The sequence below is a fragment of the Sinohyriopsis cumingii genome, chromosome 4 (assembly GCF_028554795.1).
Source record: "Sinohyriopsis cumingii isolate HCF-2022 chromosome 4, ASM2855479v2, whole genome shotgun sequence".
In the NCBI taxonomy this organism is placed as follows: domain Eukaryota; kingdom Metazoa; phylum Mollusca; class Bivalvia; order Unionida; family Unionidae; genus Sinohyriopsis; species Sinohyriopsis cumingii.
The window spans coordinates 68,707,126-68,732,720 of NC_142964.1; the positions used below are offsets into that span (position 1 = coordinate 68,707,126).

At 35.3% G+C, this 25,595-nt stretch overlaps 1 protein-coding gene across 1 annotated transcript in view; it reads right to left on the bottom strand.

The window, feature by feature from the left end:
- LOC149801396 (lachesin-like) overlaps nucleotides 1-12,724 on the bottom strand; it is a 44,273-nt gene extending 31,549 nt beyond the window's left edge. Inside the window, exons 1-3 of the mRNA XM_089955476.1 lie at nucleotides 12,623-12,724; nucleotides 8,409-8,491; nucleotides 5,850-5,947 (exon numbers count right to left, since the gene is read on the bottom strand). Of these exons, the coding sequence (XP_089811602.1) occupies nucleotides 5,850-5,947; nucleotides 8,409-8,469 (159 nt within the window). The 5' untranslated portion in view covers nucleotides 8,470-8,491; nucleotides 12,623-12,724. The remainder of the gene's footprint in view (nucleotides 1-5,849; nucleotides 5,948-8,408; nucleotides 8,492-12,622) is intronic.
- Between the last annotated feature and the right edge of the window lie 12,871 nt (nucleotides 12,725-25,595).

Below are 25,595 nucleotides of genomic sequence, written 5' to 3' on the forward strand. Positions count from 1 at the left end.
ATCATCAAGATTAATAATACCCGTTTCAGCGCTGTTTGGTATGTCCGGCAATTGATCTCGCATAAAAACACCTCTGAAGTTTTTCTATTTTTAGTTGTTTAGCAGCATGAAGTAAATCAAAATTTGATGCTGAAATAATTAAAGAAGTGATCCTGGAAGCCTCAGACCTCTTCCCCAACGAGATCCCGGTAATCTTAATCCGGTCCCTCTTTTTTAAATCCTCGCCCTGTTGCTTTCTTTAATGACATTGCAGCAGCGGTTCCAACAGCACCTAATGCAGCTGCCTTTGCTACGGCATGTGCGGCTGCGGCCATTAATGCTGGAATAGCCGCGAGAAGTGTAAAAAAAAATACCACCTGTTTTAATTGAGTCTTTAACCGCACCCGCTAAGAGATTAAGTTTTACGCCTGTCTTTGATTGTTTAGCGCTGTTGAAATGTTTAAGTTGACTTTCTGATAACAATAATTTATTTTGACCACCCGTGATCTGATCTCGTTTTAGTGATATTTTCATTCCGCAGTTTTTTGCTGAATTTGATTGAAGGTTTTTAATCTGACCCGGAGTCAGACTGACACTAACGTGATGATATGGCATTTTATGACAAATACTTGCCACGCTCTAAATAATGATTATAGATTTTCCACTGGTGCATCAACGACTCTCACTCGACCACTACCACTTTCAAGTGACATTGCTTTATCGCTGTGTATGACCGCGATTGCTCTGTAGAGGACACCACCACCTGGCGGGTCACTAACACGAGCTGGGGGCCCCGAGTGGCCGAGTGGTCTAAAGCGCTCTCCGTTACGGATCACTGCCATCTCACCTCTGTCTGCGTGGGTTCGAGTCACGGATTCAGCCAATGTGGTTATGTGAGAAAGCTTGCCGGTAGCTTCTTGTGGGTCGGTGGTTCTTTCCGGGGATTTTCCCGGGTTCTTCCTCCACCATTAATAATGTCCGCCATGTATAGCCTATAGTGTGCTGAAAAATGGCGTTAAACCCTACAACAACAAGAATAGCAACTAAAACAAGCTCGAAAGTGTATATCAACGACGGATTGCTCGGATCAATCAAGATGCTCCAGCGAAAAGTAATAAATCGGATACAGATTTATAAAATCTAACTGTGATATTTGCAGCCCAGAATCCACGTTTTGATCACGTCCCATAAATGACATCAAACGATGATATGCACGCGCTACGTGATTTTGACCAAAATTTTACAATACATTTTCAGCTGGTTCTTGATGTCCATTTATCCGCAAGAAAACTTCATCAACTCCAAGTTTGTCAAATATCATATGTGAACGTTCTTGATTATTAAATCGATTACTATGTCGTGGCGCAGAAACACCTTGCTGTGATGCTATATGCCATGTGAATAAACCATTAACATTACTTTGAACAGCATCTGTGGTTATTGTTAACCATGCTAGCAATGATTTACCGCCTTGATCAGTAAAAGAGAGTAATTTTTGTTCTTCAGCAATACATGGATTCATTACAGGCGTCCACAATGAAAGTTTCGTTATATTTACTTTACCAGCATCATCAACACCAGCACCTCGCCAGATTGCATCATTATCACCCCCTTTTCTTACGAGCACAACTGTGTGTTTAGCTCCAAAGATGACCTTTCTAACATTTCTGCAAAATTCAAAGATGTGAGACACTGTAATTACACATGAAAAAGTTCTATCGTCTCAGAACAATGCTGCTCGGCGTGTTGCAAATCCTAAGTTGTAAGTTGTATTAACTTTTCCCATAATATCAAAAGCAACACCTGGTCTAGCTTCATGTTCAAAATCAACTGGTTGTGGATCGGCTGCAGTACCCTGTGCTGTCCGTATTTTAATATATTGAACATCATCAGCGTGGTTAGTAATATCCTCAGCAAACATCATTGTTGGACAGGCTGATCTTGTGTAATCATCAGAATATCTCGCTAGACCAATTATTGTTGTAGCAACATCAACATCCTTCTGAATTGATTCAATATTTTTTCCATCAATCATGTATGGCAAAAACAGTGCCATAATCCCGTTGTTAACAAAACCAACTCGCAAATTGGCATTATATGGCGTATTAGCCGCAACATTCGTTACAAGTTCACCTTCTACTTCAATAAACGCCTCAGCGGGTAAGAAATATCTACTTGTATCCTGAACCTGTAATTCGATTCTCCCCCGCTGATTTGGTTGTCTTGCGTCATAGGAATAAAATTGATAATCACGTACTGATTCATCTTTGAGGACCGGGGTATCCATGTCAAATGCTGGGTCGGATATACGCTTGAACATTTTGTTATAATTACCCATTTTTGCAAATGGTGATCTAAATTATCGTTGTCTGATATGAAGACCACTTCCTGCCATTAAATTTGCAGTTATATTTCTTTCTGCTTCTTCAGATAATTCCGCTAGTTTTTTTTATTTGCGGCTTCATTTATTATTTTACTGACATTTGCGGGCATAACTTCAGTGCTGGCCAGTTTCATTGGTTGCTGCTGTTTTCTTCGTACTAATTGAGCTAGTCTGTCCTTGACTGTCGAGAACGCTTTACTGGCAACATTCCAATAGCGCCAGGAATTGTATCACGAACAGCCTCAATAGCCTTCATCCCTAATTGTTTTCCAATCGGTATTGCTTTTGGAGCCATCCTTCTAAATAGACCCTGAACAACATCACCAAGTCCATCTCCGTAAATTGTTTTGTAATTTGGCAGTCGTGAGTTTACTACCTTGACCATGATCGGTCTACGTTGAGCAGTGTGTATAATCATTTTTATATACTGATTAATTAATTGTTTAGTCGCTGTGATAATCATCAGCAATTTCATCAATAAGGGAACGATAAATGCTACGATCCATAATACCGCCAGTAAATAATCTTCGACAAATATCAGATATTTCATTAACAATTTCTGAAGAATTATTTCCAGCTCGTTTACCTCCAATCAGTATTTCTAGTCTTTCTACGTCAGAAAGAACATTGTAAGGACAGGTAATAAGACCACTTTCCATTATCAGACTCTTCTTCTGGAGATTGCGGGTGAGTAATTTGCTGCTGCGGTGGAGAGATTTTTGACTTTCCTGATGAAGAAGATTAGTGCGGTGAGGAAAGTTGCACTTGTTGTTGTATTTCAGGATATCTATTTATTGCTTTAATAAATGCAATGTATCTAGTATCATTGCTTCTAACTCGATCAACTCCATAATTTATACGGTATATCCATTTGTACCAATTTTCACGAATTATAGCATCATTGACATACTCGGATTTTAAAACTCTGTCTCGTTGATCATAGCTTGCCACAGCAAACTTAGCTAATTCATCAGTGTCTTTAATTTCCTTTATGGCGTAAATATTTTTTCTGGTAAATTTAACTTTTATATCAACTTTAGCCCTGGCTTGCTCTGTTTGTGTTTCTGGTACACGATCTTTCATATCACCTATTTCAGTACGAATTTTACCAATACCTTCAAGTATTTCTTCGCCGACGGGTAGATGTTGAGCTGCAGCTATATCAGTTGGAAGATCTCGTAAAATCGTTTTTTGTTTTCTTAGTTCTCGCCGCTATTTTTTCAGTTTGCTCAGCGGTTTGTTTTAATACTGGACAAATACCCTTTTTCCTCTCCTTATAATCCTCCTAAATATCTCCCCATATAGTTTTTTCAGCAGCCGCTGCAGCTGTTTCAGTAGCTGTAGTGACGGGTTTAAATAACCTTTTAGTGTCTTCTTCGTACTCAACTTGTGCTTCCTGCTGCGCTTGTAGGTTTTTTCTAAATGAATCTCTAACAGGAAGGAATTTCATAATTGCTTCTAGTTTTTCTCGAGCTAATCTAGCGGTGTGAGATTTACTAGCCTGTGGCATTTATTAATATAATGATGATTTAATTACAGCAGCAGAGGGGGCGGGACCTCCGGTATGCAAACACAAATTTCGATAAAAACTCGGTTAAGTTAGACGCTTTGGTTTAGTGACCTTATTTTTTTATTTCGGAAGAAGCTTATATTTTAAGCAAATGATATTTCAGACAAATGGTCTGTTCGCCACCTCTGCTGCTGATAGAGTAATATATATGCCTGCAATATTGTACAGTTGTACGGTATTTATTATCATGTCATAAACTGATATAACGCGTGAAATATGATACAGTTTTTGTTGTTGTTGTTGTCGGTTTTAACGCCATTTTTCAGCACACGATAGGTTCGTTATACATGGCGGCCAGTATTAATGGTAGAGGAAAAACCCGGGAAAATCGCCAAAAGAACCACGGACCCACGAAAAGCTACTGGCTAGCTTTCTCACTACCCACATGGGCCGAATCCGAGACTCGAACCCATACAGACAGAGAATAGTTTTTATTATCATGTCATAGACTGATATAACGCGTGCAATATTATACTATTCTGGACTTTTGTTGAGGTGAAAATAAAGTTTTCTGATTCCAAATCCTCATATTGACCAACGCGAAATGGAAGTCTGATAGGTTTGCTGGTTCATACAAGCTTCAAGTTCATATGAACGAAGCTATGTAATTGTTTTCTTCCGTGATTTTAGAGAAGAAAAGAAAATGCAATTTAATAAAGTTAACATGGGAATTGTTCAATTTTATATAGAAAGTTATCCTCCACTACGTTTTGGTTAAAGTATGCAATAAAACAATCATTAATTTAAACTGCATTACGCTCGGAACTGACTGTGACAAATCAACAGTCAATGACGTGACCATTCGTAATGACGAAGGTCCATGAAACATGAACAAATATCGTACATCAAGTGACGCTGTGTGATACTGGGAAAAAACATCTCTAACATGAAGCATATAATACTGTACGTGTATAGAACCTGCTTTTGGTAAATATGCATATGTGATTAATTGAGTATTGAAAAACATTGGACCCAAGATCACGTGGTACGGGATGCCCAAGCTCACTTGGGCATTCTATGCCACATGAACGAAGATTTAATAATTTGTAATACTCGATGAAAAAGCTTTTATTATGTACTTAAAATAAGTGTATTAATCACTCTGTTTTGTTAAAGGGATAATACAACTGAAACAAAAGATAAAGAAAATATTTACAAGTTCTGTTTAACTATTTACACGGAACATTGTTGACTGATACATTGAAAAATTGTATCAAAAGAAGCTCATCCCCCTCTTGTACTAAGAGCAGCAATTAGCCATCACCATCCCCTCCCATTTTCAACATTTATTTAATTTATATTATTTTTCTATTTTTTTTTCATTGCAATTTAAATCTTTGGATGTATTTAATTTTTCTTTGCTTATTTTATAAGATGGACATTATTTAAGGAGTTTAAAAAATTTAGTAATGTAAGGTAATTTGTCCATATGTGACATACGTAACCATAACTGTGCATTTTTCTGATAGTCCCGATGTCTTGCTCCACCGGCCGCTATATTGTTGATAGTAATAGCATAAAAAGGAAAGAGTTTCAGGAAGGGGAGGGTGGCAATAAAATATCCTTAGGTTTGCAGTCAGTCAGTAATGACAATACAGGATTTCATGGGCATATATCAACCAATCAGATTCACAGAAAGTGATGTATTAATGAGTTCATAGATCAAAAATATTAAATTGCAAACACTGTATTCAAGTGTACCAACTATGTGATAAAAAAATTACCATTCGACACGAAGAACCATCACATATCACATGATTTATTTTTTTTATACAGTGGAAAACCATCTTTCAAAGTAATCATCACATAGTATCATTGATATGACATTCTCTTTCATTATATTTTTATATTTTCATAGAATGGTTGGTTAAAGAGCTACTAGAATAATGACATAAAAATAACAGCAAAACAATTTACCACATTATTGTCTTGATTGGACACAGTACAGGGTAATGTGATGTCTTTCTTTTCTCTGATAATGAACACCTCTTCTTGAACACCACTCACGATTGTTCCTGCAACAGACATCTTCATTTCATATTGCTTGTGAAACTTATTCCAGTGCCTTAAATGACTAATCAATCATGTATGTTTCCATATTTTTCTTTTTCCAAATAAATAACAAAGATACATAAAGTAAAACACATTGTTTACAAAGTCGTATGAACAATTGCATAAAGTTCCATACACTCTGCTGAGTTCTCTGGAGATCCAACGCATCGAAGCTTTCTTGAGACAGATAGCTCTTTATTACCTTACTATTCCATATTATTTGTGAACAAACGGGATATTTGTGAACTTCATTGCCTTCTGACGCACAGTTAGTACACTGCTTCTTGGAATCATGTGGTATGTGTTTAGGGTGAACTTCTTCATTGCCAACCTAAAGACATGCAAGCATATGTCACCAACACAGACGACAGTCATCAACCAGGAACCCAATGGGTAGCAATTTTTTCCCAGCGATCAGAGAGCGGACTATTTTGATTCTTATGGATCACCTTCTTTGGAAGCCGACATTATTGACTGTATGATAAGAAATGCCGAATTGACTGGACTCAATAGTGTGAGATGCAAAGGAGCAGATTCCATGGTGTGTGGGCATTATTGTCTATGTTTTTTTCATCAGTGCAGTCTTGGATGTCTCTTAGAACATGTATTGACCTGTTTTGATTGTGCGTATGCTAGAAACGATGATAAAGTAGAAAGATAGTTGTGTGAACATTATGGTTATCTTTTGTGTTTAGCTAGGAAACGTAGCGTGCATCAATAGCCAAAGGACATAGTTAAGTGGATGTCAAGTTTAACTCCGCAGCGTTGACAACCTTGTAAATACGTTCATGTTTACAATTGTTGAACGGTTGATTTGTGTGTTTGGGAATGTTTCTCTGATAATTAAAGATGTCGACGTTTGAAATGGTATTGTGTTGTGGTATTATTGAAAACTGTGTGAACATATGCTCCTTCACCTCTTTTTATCGACCTGGATGATGTTTTCATTCATACCAAATCGGATGAATGTTTTCCGTCATGTACATGCTTTAGGCATAAAATGGGGAGCGTTGTCAGTCTGACCATACATTGTTGCTTTGTCTTGATTTTTAAAAACTTTGAAAAACACTCACGCACTCACACATTGGATGATGCCGTTCAGGGATTTGGAATAGTGTGTATGGATTTTGGATGATATAAATGGTGTGATTGTATGCTTGTTGCATTAGATGTAGGTTGTTTGAACCCTTCCCCGTCTAGTCTCATAGTTGCTATGTGGAGATTGTACAAGGCGTTTTAGATTGTGTTTGAATGGATTGACGAACATTATAGAGGGTGTGATGGATAGTAAGTTAGTTAGATTACATCTCCCTGGTTTGACGTATTCCCTGTTTAGTCTGATGCTTGGTGTGTGGAGACTATACAAGGCGTTTTGGTATTGTGTGTGTGTGTGTGTGTGTGTGTGTGTATTGGCAGTGCAGATGGTGTGATGGACAGTATATTTGTTCGATTTCATCTCAATGGTTTCAACCCTTCCCTTTTTGTCTGAGAGTAGGTGTAGGGACAATATACAGAAATTTGGTATTGGATTATATACATATGTATGTATGTATATGGTGTGCTAGATTGTTATAAGAAATGGTGATTTGTTTGGATTGTATCTAAAATGCTACCATTACCCTTCGCGTTTGTCCCATACACACTTCTTTCTCTAGAAACCCTTTTGCCTCCTAAACCCTTCTGTCCCACTGACCCTTAAGTCCCATAAACCCATTCCCATGTTAAACCTATAGACAAATTAAACAAAGCTTTTCCCATATATATCCTTATTGATGTCAACTGCAACACTGTTATTATATCACCCCAGTTGAGTTGAGCAACTTGAAACACTGTTACCATTTGACTATAAATCCTATGGAAAAATTTAACATAGGATTTCTGGTATTGCCCCCAAGTTGCTCATCTGCCCCCATTCACCTCCTATTACTACTTCCATACGTATATTAAACGAGTAAATCCATGCTTTTCTTTGGTGTAAACATTCACTTGATTCGGTAACAGTATTGCAAGGTATGAAATTATTAACTTAAAAGAATATTTACATTTCGGTCCCGAAATGAAATAATAACATTAACGAAATAAATAAATTTACAAAAATAAAATTCAAAACAAATATGGAAAGTAAATGTTATAATACTTTTTCATAATACAAATTTTAAAAAATAACATTAGAAGAGCCATATCAGAATTATATTTGTCACTGAACATGGAGATGTTTAAAGGATAAATGCCGAGCAAATTGCCCTTTCAAAGGAATTACTATAAACTTTGTATTGGTGTGTGTGTGTGTGTGTGTGTGTGTGTGTGTGTGTGTGTGTTGAGATAGAGAGAGAGAGAGAGGATATCAATTACATAACTGGACAGTTTCTGTCTGAAGGAAAACAAATAAAATCAGTCAGATTGCTATCTCATCCGTTTACTCACCGATTAGGAAGCAAGCGATGAAGATATGCATCGTCTGTATAAATTTTCTTTCAGCTTCCATCTTTCCTTATAACGCATACTATCTATATAAACACATGGTAAATATTCATCTTAAAAATGTATACAGCATCAAAATTAATTATTTGTAATTAAAACACAACACTCAGAGAATGAAATCTACATATAGCTTACCACGTGATAGGTCAGATTTTAAACTGTACCTATTTTCTATTTAATTTGCTCGATTCTACTTAAGTTTTTATTCCGGACAAGATTCACTGCACAGAAAGATGGTTCAAAGCGAATATGTGATGCAACTGTAAAATCTGGATTTGTTAACTGAGAACGCTGCAAAGTCTACAGATCCTGACCTGTTTCTGCGCTGATAGAGGAGTGAAGAAGTGGAGATGGTTAGTTACACAGATTTTACGTACTAATGACAACATTCGTCTATCTCTTATTATAAACTCTAGTGGATCATTACAGTACCTCGATCAGAGCTCTGGAGAAACAAGGATACACTGGAATACATTCATAAGAAAGCGGAACAAAGTTCATATTTTAGGAATATTTTAATGAGGCTTACATCTTTTGGCAACAAGGACACGAAGATAACAAATATTTATCCAGGATAAGGAATACAGAAGATTAAGACTTTAGAAATAAGCGATAGCAACGATAAAAATTTCAAGGATAAGGGATAGTGATGATGAAAATGTTCAGGGCTAATGAACAGCGAGCATGAAAACTTTCAGTGCTATGGGATAATCAAGAGGAACATTTTTAGGGATAAAAGAATACGGGCAAGAGATCCTCATTGACAAATCTCAAGCCGGCTGTGTTAATCTTGAAGTAACCAGACTTGGAACACTGAACAATATTTAATATAAATTAACTGATTAAAAAATCAACTAAACTAGGTTAATATAATAAAAAGCTCCACTCAGCCTAATTTGCATAGGAACAGTTTTACTAATGATACAAAACTTTAAAAAATTTGCAGTTTTATTTTTTTAAGTTTAACGTAAATCCAGTCAATAATTCTGGAGTTACCAAAGCTGAAAGTGACAATATAATACGTCCTCATCATTATAACCTATTTTGTGGATCCTCATCATTATAACCTATTTTGTGGATCCTCATCATTATAACCTATTTGTGGATACTCCGCATTATAACCTATTTTGTCAATTCTTCATATGTTGTAACTATTCACTGAAGAATAAATACAGAAAAGATAAATGTCCTACTGTCCTTGACCAGCTGTCAGATTTTAAAAACATCAAAACTTGTATGTATGTATGTATGTATGTATGTATGTATGTATGTATGTTTGTATGTATGTATAAATAGCATAAATAGCAAATTTGGGTAGAGTCGTCGATATATATTTTCTTTGCTAATGTATTCTTTCGTTCCCCCCTCCCCATCCGCGGCTGATCTGTCGAAAATAGCAAAATAGCTTAGCATTAATTAATGCCACCTTACTTAGATCGTAGCAATATCGACGCCTGGGAACATGCGATTTGTTTTTTACGCGATGATTAATTCTAGTAATATCTAATTAGCACCTAATTAACACATGACCATTATCTTACCCAAAACGATACAAGGCTGCTACTGCACGTGATGTAAAGGGATTCTACCTTTCAATTACACGGACAAAATATTGCACTGTCGTCATGTTAAAACGGAATGATGTGTATCGCACGACAATCAAAAGGTAGACAGCGCGTGTTTATTGTGCAATCGTACTCGTTTTATTGGGATACAAAAACGTGTATTTTTTCAGCAAAAATGACAAACACGCCGAGGTTCTATAGCTACCGTGTGTATTTTATAAGTAAGGAATAATTTGTCACAGTTATCAAGCTTGAAATTAGCCCATTTAATCTGAGAGACAAAATAAAGTGCGCCGCGCTTAATTTTCGCATGTCGCCAGGACTTCAATATAAAACTTCAAGAAAACTGACCAGACTCTAACCCATGCTAATTAACACCATGTATTCAGAAATTTCATTTACAATAGCGAATTTCTGATTTTCAAATTCGATTTCGTATGAGGACCTAACAGTTACTGTTTCTAAGATTAGGTTGAGCCTGATCCTGAGATAATTTACCTATTTAACAACGAGCATCTTGGCTGCCAACACAGTTCAGAGTGAGTGTATGATCTAACAGTGGATATTCAGACAATAAAGCAAAACATTATTTAAATCATATGTGAAAAGTAATAAGATAGGTTGCGTGTAACTACTTTATAAACTATGCCAGTAAGAAGAAAGTGACTGAAAATCATCACCCATCCCACAATTACGTATTCCAGCTACTTCAGTAATTACAAATTTGGTCTGGGAAATAAAGAGAAACCCTATACTGACAGTTACAAAATAGACAATAAAGTAGATGAGATGGAAAAAAAACGTGAAAAAGGTGCCAGAGGTGTCAACAATGAGTATGTAAGCAATATAGAACGAGGATGCTAACAACAAACATAGATTCGTTATTTGACAGGTAGGGACACACACACACACACACACACACACACACACACACACATATAACACAAAACACACTTTCACACGGTCACTCCATGTGGTTTCCACATGGATTCTATATTTTGTAAAACTTCATATTATCATATTATGAGTCCCTTTCATATACATTGTTTAAATATCAGATACAAGCTATGCTCGTGTGAAAACGGCGTCGGTGTCACTCGCTGTGTGAACAGTTACATCAGAATTAATCTTATTATTAGCCTCATTGTAATAAAAGAAACTGTTGCCATAGTAACGGGTCGTGGTTTTATTGCATGATGGGTTATTTGCGTTGAACCGGTTTGTAAGTGTAATCATATATGTACAATATATTGTCAAAAAAAAAATAGTATAAAAACTTAACCTAGTACACAAACAGTCTAGCGTTCTTTATTTATTTGCTCTGCCACCCTTTAACCAGTTCAATATCTCGTACACTAATTTCTAGCCCTATATATTATGCTTTTATGTGGACATTTTAGAAATGGGGTCAAAATTGCATCTTATTCTGTTTTGTTTGTTCTCGCATTTGATGGTAACCACAATGCTTTGACCGTCATGAAAATATAGCAGTCACTCAGCTTGAAATGTTTGTCACAATCATAAGAAATGGTTTTTCTTTCACATCTTTTTAAACTCAGATTAATTAGCAGTACTTTATTAACACCTGATATGCACAACTATTCACGAACAGTTGTGACATTTGGTCCTGACTTACGTATTGAAAAGTCCAAATTTTGGTAAGTCCATATTTTGCCATTGGAGTGCTCTAGAGGTATTAAACAGCTACAAATATTTTCTGAACTCGAAAGAGACTTGTAACTTAAGTAGACACAACCACCCATTACAATGTTAATAAATACATACCCACAAGTTTCTAGATTATGACATGGATGGAAAACAAGCCAAGTTTAGGCTGCAGAGAGTTTATAAGTAGTACCAAGATGACGTCGAAAAGGCATCATCTAAATAATTCAACGACTGAGTAAAAGCATTGACAGGCAGTCGAGTACTTTTGCAGTGTTCTCTTTTGCAATTTGTTCGTTAATTTATGGTGTTTAGTCATTATGGTCAATGACATAATAACTTCATGCGAATACTTGGCTATTAGAGATTGTTCCAATGATAATAACAGTTTCTTCTAACTCTATCTAATGGTAACAAGCTTTAATTCCTAGTTGCCGACGGTAACCATCGGAAAGCGTCCAGAAACTAAATATTTCAAAAAGAAGCCGACGGGAAGAAAATTTTGATTCAGCTGGGAATAGTCTACCAGAATATATCAAACTTTCTTTCCCATCTGATATGATTGGATAATAATAAGCAGAATGTTTCAGATCGGCATGCCAACACAATTCCGCAATTGACGTATAAAAGATTTATTCCTGTCGGAATGTCGATCTGAGATATTTTGTCTTCTAAAAGTTTTCAGATACAAAATAAATGATGTATTCGGGTAGCTTAAACCATATGGAAGCTAAACAAAAACTCTGCCGGACTCTTTTTACAACATTGATTTTCAAGATGTCCTTCGGTGCATGGAATATGGTATTTCCAAATTTTCTCGCTGAAATTTACACTAAGCATAAGTCAGCAATCATATATCTGAATACCTCATTTTAAACATCAATATTGAAATAGTTCATTATACATAAAACATTTGTGCAGACTTACCGCATTTACATATGGCGTTCGTTGTTCTTTTTCAGAAACAAAACATGAATGCGTACACAGTGTGATAAACAATGGCAGGAAGTTTCTCATTGACTTAACTGGTTAATCTTTAAAGTGTAGTAATTGTTTTAAAACTCGCACCATAGAAAACAGGACTTTCAGATGTAAACATTCTGAAATTATAATGTCTAGTTTCAAGAAATCTCGATAAATAATATTGGAATTCTCTTTTAGCTAATTCTATTAACTAAATTCACGGTGACAACATGATTATGCTAACAATCCTTACTTTCAACCGCACTGAAGAAAACCAGTCTTAGGTAACTATTAAAGCTGGTAAACGCCTGTCAGTTTTCAAATATCGTTTCTATACATCGTTCTACAGCTTGCAATATTTTGAATTTATTATATACTCACATGTGAAATATAGACTTAATTTCGAAATCATTTTCGTATTTTTCATTCATATATTTTTACATGTGAAAGATATATTTTTATACTTGCACACGTAAAAATATAAGATTTGCCATCATGCCATGCGACTCTTGGTTGTGTGTACCTACAAATGTTGGAGCTGCAACAAAAAATAAAAATAAAAAAATAAAATAAAAAATAAAATAAAAAACCCAACAAACAAACAAACAAACGAGTGCTTGTGAGGTAGAAACTGCCTTACATTTCAGACATGGTAGTTAATCTTTTTCATGAAAGTAATTTGACCAGACGCCATTCGTGTCTCTTTGAAGTAAGTTCCTATTATACATCCTTGACAACAACGACAAACCCTCTGTGATTCATTGCTGAATCGAACTTGCATTGTTTTCAGATAAGGTCACTTGGTTTACAAAATAACTAACATGTTATTTAGTGCGACAGATTAGGTCAACCCAATCCTACCACTTAGTTACGTCACGTATATTTACATGATCAGACAATGAAAGGGAGGTGAGTTTACGAAAACGGGATGGGGGGTGAGTGTGTTGTGCCAAAGAGAGAATTTAATCTTCTAAACTTCGACTTTGGAGCAAGATTAGTTTATAATAAAAATAAAATTTTCTTTTTCTACGTGAGTACTGGATTTGCTTCACTCATTAAAATATCATGTTTTAGTTGTTGTTGTTGTTGTTGCTCTAGAGTTTAGCGCCATTTTTCAGCACAAGATAGGCTATACATGGCGGCCAGTATAACTGGTGGAGGAAGAACGCTGGAAAACCCAGGGAAGAATCACCGACCCACGAGAAGCAACTGGCAGTCTTTCCCACGTACCCACATTAGCCGAGCCTTGGACTCGAACCCACGCAGACGGAGGTGAGATGGCGGTGATCCGGAACGGTGAGCGCTCGAAACCACTCGGGGCCCACTCATGTTTTGGTACCACGCACTGAAATATATCCGGTATTAAAAGTCACTGGCCTCCTATATTGGACAAAAGTGTGATATTATTATAGTCATAAGAGAAACGCATTTGCTATATATGTATACCATACAAATGTTTAATTAGACTAAAAAGTCAATTTTTTAATGAAAAAATTGACTCGTCAATCTCCATAAACAATTGGTAATTTCCGCGTGCCAAAAACGAACATGACGTACATTTATCCCTTCGGTTCAACCTAGCCATTCATGCGTTGAATTTCCCCGCGAAATTTCTTCGTGATAGATCTTATCGATCGTGTTTTCTACGACAAATATGGTGTACTGTGTTGCATATGGAAAGACCCTGTTTACTGGAAAAAGTGCATTGAAGCTGTGCAACGGAATAGAGTGAGGGATGGGAAAGTTGTACCGTTTATACCAATTGCAACATCCCGCCTGTGCATACGGTATTTTGAGGACAGTTGATTTTTACACCCTCCTTCCGTGATGAAATCAATTAGTGTCAAATGCAATTGAATTTTTAAAGACGGCAGTGCCTACATGTTTCCCAGAGACTGTCGAAGATAAGAAGAAAACCCTTCTGTCATCAGAGAATTTGGACCACCTAATTTACGTAGAAAGCTCTATGGTGCATATGGGAAGACGGATAGAAAGAGCGTAAGTAAAATATATCAAATAAAGATTACAGTACAGTAATGTTACTGCATATGTAAAATATTAATGTTTAAAATAATCATAAAAATACTTCTTGAATGTGCAACGTGTAGACCTCGAACAATCTATTGAGCATTATTATAACGAATATGAACTCGAAAGGGTTTAAAACAAAAGAAATATGAGGTACTACTCTAAGAGGTTTATCGTTACAGCAGTATATTGATTGTGGTTATATTTATATACGTTATATTGTGTAAGAATATTATAGCCACAATGCACTTCGTATAGATTGTGTTAGAATATATTAAACGGTGTTTATTACATCACTGGCGAAAACATCACATCTTGATGCGTATAGACTTTTGAAAGAATTTATGAGTATATTGAATTCTGGGATTATATAGTAATCTAATGTTACAGAAACGAACAAATCACGGATTCGCTAAAATGCATCCGACAGGTTTATAAAAAAACACAGAATATGTATTATCTTTTCGGTCAAAATACGTGTTCAGAGACTATTGACTTAGGGATTATCTTGGAAGAAGAACACTTAGACTTGGCCAATCTTAAGAGAAAATGCATGAAATATCATTATATGACACTGTCCACAAAAAAAAAAAACTGAAGTCACTGACGTTGAGTAGTCCAGCTAATACAGATAATGAAGCAAGTGAATGTTCTAATGATGATGTAATTAGCAAAATTAATAGGAACAGCGAAGATGATCATTAACAAATTGATTAGAGAAATGTTTCCAGCATAGTATCCATTTGTAATAACAAAATATATGAATAAATGATTCAACACCCAATGATATGGTACCATCTCTCTGAAGAATTATTTCGATGTAAAGATAAGGAACACATACAGTTAATACTCTAGGAAGGTACAATATGTATAGATAATTTAAGATTTTAAAATGAGGATTATAACACGCTTGACATTTTTTAATGTGAGAGCACAATGTATGGTCAGTTTGGAATCGATTTTATGTATGATCTCAACGGTAAAATTATAGCAGGTATAGTATAGATTAAACAACAATTTGCCAAAAAATAGTCATCTACTATATTTATTCATGAGTTAAATAATGGTTTAAATAATGCCGTTTTAAAGCTGTTATACCAGACGCTAATAAACTGTAAGAATGATATACAAGATAGATTAAAGTAAGCGAGTTTTGCAAGCAAGGATCATGCTGATAAGGAACACGTTATTTTGTCAAGTTAATAATCTTGTGTATACCAAGAAGTAAATAACAAAATTGTGGGCTTTTCTTCCGACATAAATAATGAAGCTGCTATAATGAGGTTCATGACTGTAGAAGCTCGTATAATTTGCTTTTCAAGTAGCAGTAGAGCTTTCTCTTAACTATAGAATCTTTTTGTTCTTCTTGTTGACGATTCTATGCCATTGAATATAATTATAAATTACAAATTAATTATTACAGCCACAAGATAAACAGTATATTCAGATAAGACATAACTAATTTGCTTAGGTGATTTCAGAATCTGGCTCATTACACAGTCAATGATGCCATGTAATACTGCTTGTTGGAGTTATGTAGCTTAGCTCACGGAAATAGTTTGTAATATTCATCCAGCCTTCTCTGAACGTTTCAAACAGTTTATATATATATATATATATATATATATTACTTCTCCGCCGCCACCTGCGAAATCTTTGCCACAACTAAATTGTTTCGCACCCACTTTGTGGCTTCTTATATAATTTTTAACGTCTGATTCATCGTTAGTTAATATTTTCTCTTAAGTTTGTTTCCAACTCGGATAAATGCCAAACTATTTGGCCCTTGAATATATTGCTTTAATCAGAACTGTGTTAAGTTTGTGTTTAAAAAATTCATTCATTTCTTTTGAAATGTTTTGTTGTTGTATATCTTCAACATCTTTACCTTGTATTAGCGAATCAAGGTTGAAATGACCTACCGTTTTATTTTGCTGCAGCAGAAGCATTTACATAACCTTTGAATTCTGTGTCTTCTTCTTGAGCATATAATCTTCAATAATCTTAAATAAGGTCTCTACATCCCATAACTGCTGAATTTGTTCCATTTCCATTTCATCTAAATCTGACTTTGCTGCGCTGTAGTTGCAACTGGAATAAAAGCTTCTTAACGCACTTGCCAAGCAATTTCATCAGCATTTGCTTCTTTTCAGCTTTCCCTGTGTATTTCCTTGTCGCACAAATTATACTGACGTGAAAAGTAAGTTCCATCATATAAAGCAACATTTTGGAGTAACATACTTTAAGTTTAGCCGTTTTTGAAACTCGTGTTTCTTTACCATTTGATTCATGGAAAGTTATTGGTTTAGATGAAAATTTAAATGGGTCTTAAACAAGCTATACTGAATTTCATCTGAATCTACATCGTACTTAACCTCTACTCTGGATCAACCAGTAATACCTGTGTATGCTGGTGATGTTGAAATATATTGAAACCTTTCATCGATGAAATTATTGATAAACTGTTCACGAATTACTATCGTTATAATTTGCATCAAATTCATCTTAAGCACGATTTTCAGTTCTAACTGATTCTTCCATTTTCTAACCATCTGAAATGATCAAATACAACTTGAACATTTTTTAAACAACAGTAATGAAGATTACAAATACACTCCTGAGCAGGAAGACGAATACAAACAGGAATTACAATTTAGTATTACAGATGGAGTATAGATGTGATGTGATGTGATTTGGATTTTTAACGTAGCTTTAACAATTTTTCAGTCATATCGCTACGATGTCTGCAATGTGGCAGTTTATAGTGATGTCTAGCACTGGGGCATCATGCAGCAGACATGTAGCATGATGTCCCACCCAGTCACATTATTCTGACACCGGGCCGACCAGTCCTAACACTAACCTCTTAATGCTGAGCGCCAAGCGAGGCAACTGTTAGTGCCATTTTTGTAAGTCTTTGGTATGACTTGGCCGGGGATCGAACCCACGACCTCCCGCATCCGAGGCGGACGCTCTAACCACTAGGCCACCGGAGCGGTGATGGAGTATAGAAATAGATAACTCGTTAAAGGATTAGCAGAAACGGATTTAGATAAAGTGGATGGAAAACAAGGAAAACATAACGTAATAAATTTTTGTAAATGCTAGGTCATAGAGCTACCCCAATTATTATGTTACGTGTTTAGGCTCGAATAAAGAGTAACAGAAGAAAGGGTGAATACAATAAGCTTTGAACAATATAATAAATATTTTTTTCCCTGGAAAAATACTGTAAAAATGAAAAATTAAGAACATACGGTTTTAAGAATCAATTACCTTATTTGGTGCTTTGCGTGCTTTGGAAGTATGACCTCTAGAAATAGAAGCCATTCAACAATACGTAGTGCATAACGGAGCAAAGGATGAACAGTGAGATTTCCATCTTATAGTGTGACATAGAGGGAATTGAGAAGTGTCTGAAAAATTACAGTGCTCTAAAATTGCAACTTAAACAATTGCAAACGAACTAAATGAGGAAAACGATGAAAAGAACATTGAACAGAATGATGAACAGAATAACAAGTTAGATAATAACTTTAAAGCTGGTATGAGAAAGTTTCGCAAGAAACTAACTGTTGATGCTAACTTCATAGTTATAAAACGAGAATGTGTGCAAATAAATAACCAAATTGATAGGAAACAAAACAGAGAGAGAGAGAGATAGACACGTGCTCTATTTGTACTTCATACGATTTTACTACTGCTATATAAAATTGATAAATGATCAAACTTTACATATTATTAAAATACGAATTTACCGCTGAAATGTTTTTTTTTTTTTTTAAAAAGTTAGAAAAGTTAACAAGTTCGAACTGATGCCAAAGAATGCATTGATTTAGAAATTCATAATAATGCTGGTATTGTGTAAGGAAGTATTTAATAATTAGATGAACGGTGAAACGATTCTTTTGGTTCATTTTGTGCAGTTGTGTTGGGAAGATATTTCTCAACCCGAGTTTCTAGGAGCATACATCATAATGTACAGCAATCACGAGACTTTATGGCAGCGTGGCATAGTTTCGTAAAATGGACGCTTCCTAATTTCTTAACATAGGGAATTCTCTGGATATTTGTAGGTATACGTGTTCAGCGGTTTGAGATAAGAATAATTATTTGTATTAGATGTTGGGGTCGTATTTGTATCGTATGGCCTGAATTACTATTATTCGACTCGAAAAGGCTTGCTAATAAGTCATACAAATATGAAACAGGAGAAAAACCACGCCAGTATGAAATTAGAAGTTCATGTACGACGTGTGGTCATTACGTGATTAGACGAATATTACTGTAGTACATTCGCATTTAAGAACCATTCAGGTGACAACGACTGTTGTCTTGGGGTAATTGGAAATAGCTGAAAATATGGACTATCAAACCATGATCACGCGTGTGTTTGATTCACTCGGTAGGAGGCCTCTTGCCTGTAACACTATGTTTAACAATGGATGGTGAAAAATTATTGCACTGAACTGAAAATATGTGATGACCTTCTTATCACGTATGTAATAGGACAACTATGATAATAACACAGATTCAAATCTGTTTATAGGCAGTTGACAGTGTACAATACTGAGTATAGAATAACAATTACGAGCCAGGAAAAAAGTATTACTATTTTAAATAAATGCCTTGTTTTAAACGGTATGAAAATGTTAAGCTAAACATTTATGAGTAGCAGTAATAATAATAAAAAATTTTAAACACTATTAAGTATGTAAATGGCAATAATTTCGAAATTCAGAAAAGTAAATATTTTAATTCGTCTACAGCTGTATTGATTTTAATTCTAAACTTTAAATTTTTTTCTCCAAATATTAGTCTCTAATCTTAGTTATGATTCGGCAAAATCAAAACTAAAACTGACATAAAAATTCAGTTAATTTCCTATGTTTGGAAGTTGAAATAAAGTATCATGAGAAATAGAAGAATGTGTGATCATACTAAAATCGTTGTTTCTATGAATCACTTCCTTGGATCAAGAGGATTAATAAAACGATATGAGATACATAAGATTGGAATAATAAAAGTAGCAATATACATGTCATGGAATCTTACACTTCTGACAGGTATCTGCAATGAACTATTGTAAAGTGAGGAAAAACTGCGCCTGGATTCTGTTAACTTTTCAACACTTGTGTTGGACTGGGTTATCTAGATAATTTTTATTATAAAAACCCCACCCCTCCCACTATAATTATTATTATTATTATTATTATTATTATTATTATTATTTCGCCAGTTTGAGTTTGGTAAGATATAGTGGTCACGTTTTCTATGGTGTTGGCGGCTACCTCAACATTGTTAAAGCTGTGCGTTACAGTTTGTAAAAGTCATGCGTCTTATACATTTGAAGTTGCATTTCAGGTGAATCTGTTTGACAATATCACTAAAGGCCTGAAGTTTATGGTAAAGTTCTTCTTCTTATTATTATTAATTAAAATGCGAACGGTATATAAACTTAATTCCGCACGTACGCGTGATATATATTGATTACATATAGAAAGGGTGTGTAGAATCTGTAAGCCAACATGTATGCATATGTTCTTGCTATCCATACCGCACACACACACACACACACACACACACACACAGACAGATATATATATATATATATATATATATATATATATATATATATATATATATATATATATATATATATATATATATATACACACACACACACACACACACACATGCACACCGCTCCGGTGGCCTAGTGGTTAGAGTGTCCGCCCCGGATGCGGGAGGTCGTGGGTTCTAACCCCGGCCGAGTCATACCAAAGACTTCTAAAAATGGTACTAACAGCGGCCTGGCTAGGCGCTTAGCATTAAGAGGTTAGTATTAGGACTGGTCGGTCTGGTGTCATGATAATGTGACTGGGTGGGACATGCTACATGTCTGCGGCATAATGCCCATTGCTAGACATCACTTTAAACTGTAACACTGCAGACATTGTATCGATATGACTGGAAATTTTTTAAATTTATGTCAAAAAAATAAATCAGACAAACACACACACACACACACACATATATATACAGATATATATATATATATATATATATATATATATATATATATATATATATATATATATATATATATATATATATATATATATATATATATATATATATATATATATCTGTGTGTGTTTGTGTGTACACTAGACTAGTCTCCTCCCTCCCGTCACATACTTGCGTTATTGCTTACAATAATTTTATTGGAATACATTTATACGTTCAGTTGTACAGAAAATAAAGTATGTAAACTAAAATGTATTTTACAATATGACTGTCAGTAGCATTTTATGCAAGAATTACTTTTATTTAAGAATGTGAAGAGTACTGGGTACATTTCCTTTGGGATCGATAGTTTGCAACAGCCAAGAATGTGTAGAGTAATGGGTACCTTTTCTTTGGGGTTTGATATGTATCAACAGCCAAGAATATGTAGAGTACTGGGTACATTTTCCTTGGGTCGATATTTATCACCAGCCAAGAATGTGTGGAGTTCTGGGTACATTTTCTTTGGGGTCGATGTTTATCAACAGCCAGTCACATCTAATCTGAAATAATGTTTGGCGTTGCAATGAAAAGGAAAACTGTTTGTATGAACTGTTGTCAAATAAAACAAGGAAGAACAATAAGTTATTCAAGGAAGATTACTAGTTTGCAACAATAGGAAGCTGATAGTGTAACGAAGTGATGACTACTAGTCCATGATAAGAGGAAGCTGATAGTGAATGAAGTGATGACTACTAGTCCATGGTAAGAGGAAGCTGATAGTGTAATGAAGTGATGACTACTAGTCCATGATAAGAGGAAGCTGATAGTGTAATGAAGTGATGACTACTAGTCCATGATAAGAGGAAGCTGATAGTGTAATGAAGTGATGACTACTAGTCCATGATAAGAGGAAGCTGATAGTGTAATGAAGTGAAGACTAATATTCCATGATAAGAGTAAGCTGATAGTGTAATGAAGTGAAGACTACTAGTCCATGATAAGAGTAAGCTGTTAGTAAAATGAAGTGAAGACTACTAGTCCATGATAATAGTAAGCTGATAGTGTAACGAAGTGAAGACTAATATTCCATGATAAGAGTAAGCTGATAGTGTAATGAAGTGAAGACTACTATTCAATGATAAGAGTAAGCTGATAGTGTAATGAAGTGAAGACTACTAGTCCATGATAAGAGTAAACTGTTAGTGTAATGAAGTGAAGACTACTAGTCCATGATAAGAGTAAACTGTTAGTGTAATGAAGTGAAGACTACTAGTCCATGATAAGAGTAAACTGTTAGTGTAATGAAGTGAAGACTACTAGTCAATGATAAAAGTAAGCTGATAGTGTAACGAAGTGAAGACTACTAGTCCATGATAAGAGTAAGCTGATAGTGTAATGAAGTGAAGACTACTAGTCCATGATAAGAGTTAGCTGATAGTGTTACGAAGTGAAGACTACCAGTCCATGATGAGAGTAAGCTGATAGTGTAATGAAGTGAAGACTATGAGTCCATGATAAGAGTAAGCTGATAATGTAATGAAGCGTAGACTACTAGTCCATGATAAGAGTAAGCTGATAGTGTAATGAAGTGAAGACTACTAGTCCATGATAAGAGTAAGCTGATAGTGTAATGAAGTGACGACTACGAGTCCATGATAAGAGAAAAGCGACGCCAATTAAGTACTCTTAAATATAATAGAAATTCAAAATCTTCAATTTTATTGGGATTGCTATGAAAATCTTTTTTTAAAAAAATACTCTGTTCATGTTCTGGACCTTATAATACAGTAGGAGACTATCACACATTGTACATTATTCATGAACCTCATAATGCAGCAGGAGACCATCACACATTGTATACTATTCATGAACCTTATAATGCAGCAGGAGACCATCACACATTGTATACTATTCATGAACCTTATAATACAGTAGGAGACCATCACAGATTGTACACTTTTCATGGACCTTATAATACAGTAGGAGACTATCACACATTGTACACTATTCATGGACCTTATAATACAATAGGAGACTATCACACATTGTACACTATTCATGAACCTTATAATACAGTAGGAGACCATCACAGATTGTACACTATTCATGGACCTTATAATACAGTAGGAGACTATCACACATACAGTAGGAGACTATCACACATTGTACACTATTCATGGACCTTATAATACAGTAGGAGACTATCACACATTGTACACTATTCATGAACCTTATAATACAGTAGGAGACCATCACAGATTGTACACTATTCATGGACCTTACAATACAGTAGGAGACTATCACACATACAGTAGGAGACTATCACACATTGTACACTATTCATCGACCTTATAATACAGTAGGAGACTATCACACATTGTACACTATTCATGAACCTTATAATACAGGAGGAGACCATCACAGATTGTACACTATTCATGGACCTTATAATACAGTAAGAGAGTAGCACACATTGTACACTATTCATGGACCTTATAATACAGTAGGAGACTATCACACATTGTACACTATTCATGGACCTTATAATAAAGTAGGAGACTATCACACATTGTACACTATTCATGGACCTTATAATAAAGTAGGAGACTATCACACATTGTACACTATTCATGAACCTTATCATACAGTAGGAGACCATCACAGATTGTACACTATTCAAGGACCTTATAATACAGTAGGAGAGTAGCACACATTGTACACTATTCATGGACCTTATAATACAGTAGGAGACTATCACACATTGTACACTATTCATGAACCTTATAATACAGTAGGAGACCATCACAGATTGTACACTATTCATGGACCTTACAATACAGTAGGAGACTATCACACATACAGTAGGAGACTATCACACATTGTACACTTTTCATGGACCTTATAATACAGTAGGAGACTATCACACATTGTACACTATTCATGGACCTTATAATACAATAGGAGACTATCACACATTGTACACTATTCATGAACCTTATAATACAGTAGGAGACCATCACAGATTGTACACTATTCATGGACCTTATAATACAGTAGGAGACTATCACACATACAGTAGGAGACTATCACACATTGTACACTATTCATGGACCTTATAATACAGTAGGAGACTATCACACATTGTACACTATTCATGAACCTTATAATACAGTAGGAGACCATCACAGATTGTACACTATTCATGGACCTTATAATACAGTAGGAGACTATCACACATACAGTAGGAGACTATCACACATTGTACACTATTCATGGACCTTATAATACAGTAGGAGACTATCACACATTGTACACTATTCATGAACCTTATAATACAGTAGGAGACCATCACAGATTGTACGCTATTCATGGACCTTACAATACAGTAGGAGACTATCACACATACAGTAGGAGACTATCACACATTGTACACTATTCATGGACCTTATAATAAAGTAGGAGAGTATCACACATTGTACACTATTCATGGACCTTATAATACAGTAGGAGACTATCACACATTGTACACTATTCAGTGAAATTGTTGACATTCCAAATTAAATAACTTGGAAAACAATTCTTATAGTTTACTCAATAACTTTTTTTATTCAGTAGAGAATAATATTTAGTCTCATGATTTCTGGGTATACTAAATACCACAGAACATAAGCGGCGAACCACTGACATCCTGGAAGAAATCTACTTCAGTTTGTTATACACTTTACCTAGCCCATACGTTTGAGTATAACGTAAAAAGAAATTTTGTGAATGACGCATTTACTTCATCTTGTGGGTGAAGGTCTGTAATGGTCAGTGGTTGGTTACATGAACATAATGCAGATTTCGTGATTAGAAAATAGATTTTAAGTGAGTTATACCATTTCCTCAAAATGACTCAAGATTAGTAGTAGATAACTGCATTATACTTCCGGTGCCCGTGGGACCGGTGAGAACTCGCATCCTACATGTTAGTAAATGTACTGAATCTTTTCCGACAATTCATTGCGTCGCATATTATCATGTGTATACTCAGCTACACGACTGACTAAACGATACACATATATTAATACTTACTGATGTATGACACTGGCTTGTCCAATTTAGGCTGCGCACTAGCAAAGATTTGAACCTCACAAGTACATTCAACAAAAGTATTTTGGAAGATCATCATGTGTCCGTTTACGTTTTCAACGAAAGCGACGGTGGTCAAAGTTGTCTACTTTTCATCCATTCATCTGCCTACTGTATATGAGTGGTGGACGAGCAGAATCAACCCTGTATTCCAGAACCCTACTCTAATACATACCTCCATTACCGAACCCGTACACACATATAGTGCATCCATACATACATTAACCTCTTCAAGCGGATACAAATCCCAAAACAATATTCTGCATCATTTCCATGTTTTGAACAAAATTATTTATATCATATTAAAGTACAACAGTTGCATATCCATTGATCCAACTATTTCTGGATTATTTATTTTGTCTTGAATATATATATATATATATATATATATATATAGAGAGAGAGAGAGAGAGAGAGAGAGAGAGAGAGAGAGAACCGACATATAGCTATCAACATAGTTGATATAATAGACTTGTATTTGGTCAGTTATTAATCTGATTTAATGCGTTTGGGACTGTTTGATGGCAGAGAGAATATCTTTAGTCACCTAATATATTGCGGATCAAACACGTGGAGATAACGTAAGGAAACCATGACAAAGAGGTAGATGATATCCTCAAAATGAGCAGACTTGTTTCATCTTCCAGTAAGTGTGGAAATGCTGGTGATAATCGACGAAAAGAAAATGAGAGACTCATGTCTTAGCTCTCGGTACTGATAATAGGAAACGTTGCAGTACACAAGACTCTGAATACTAAATAATATG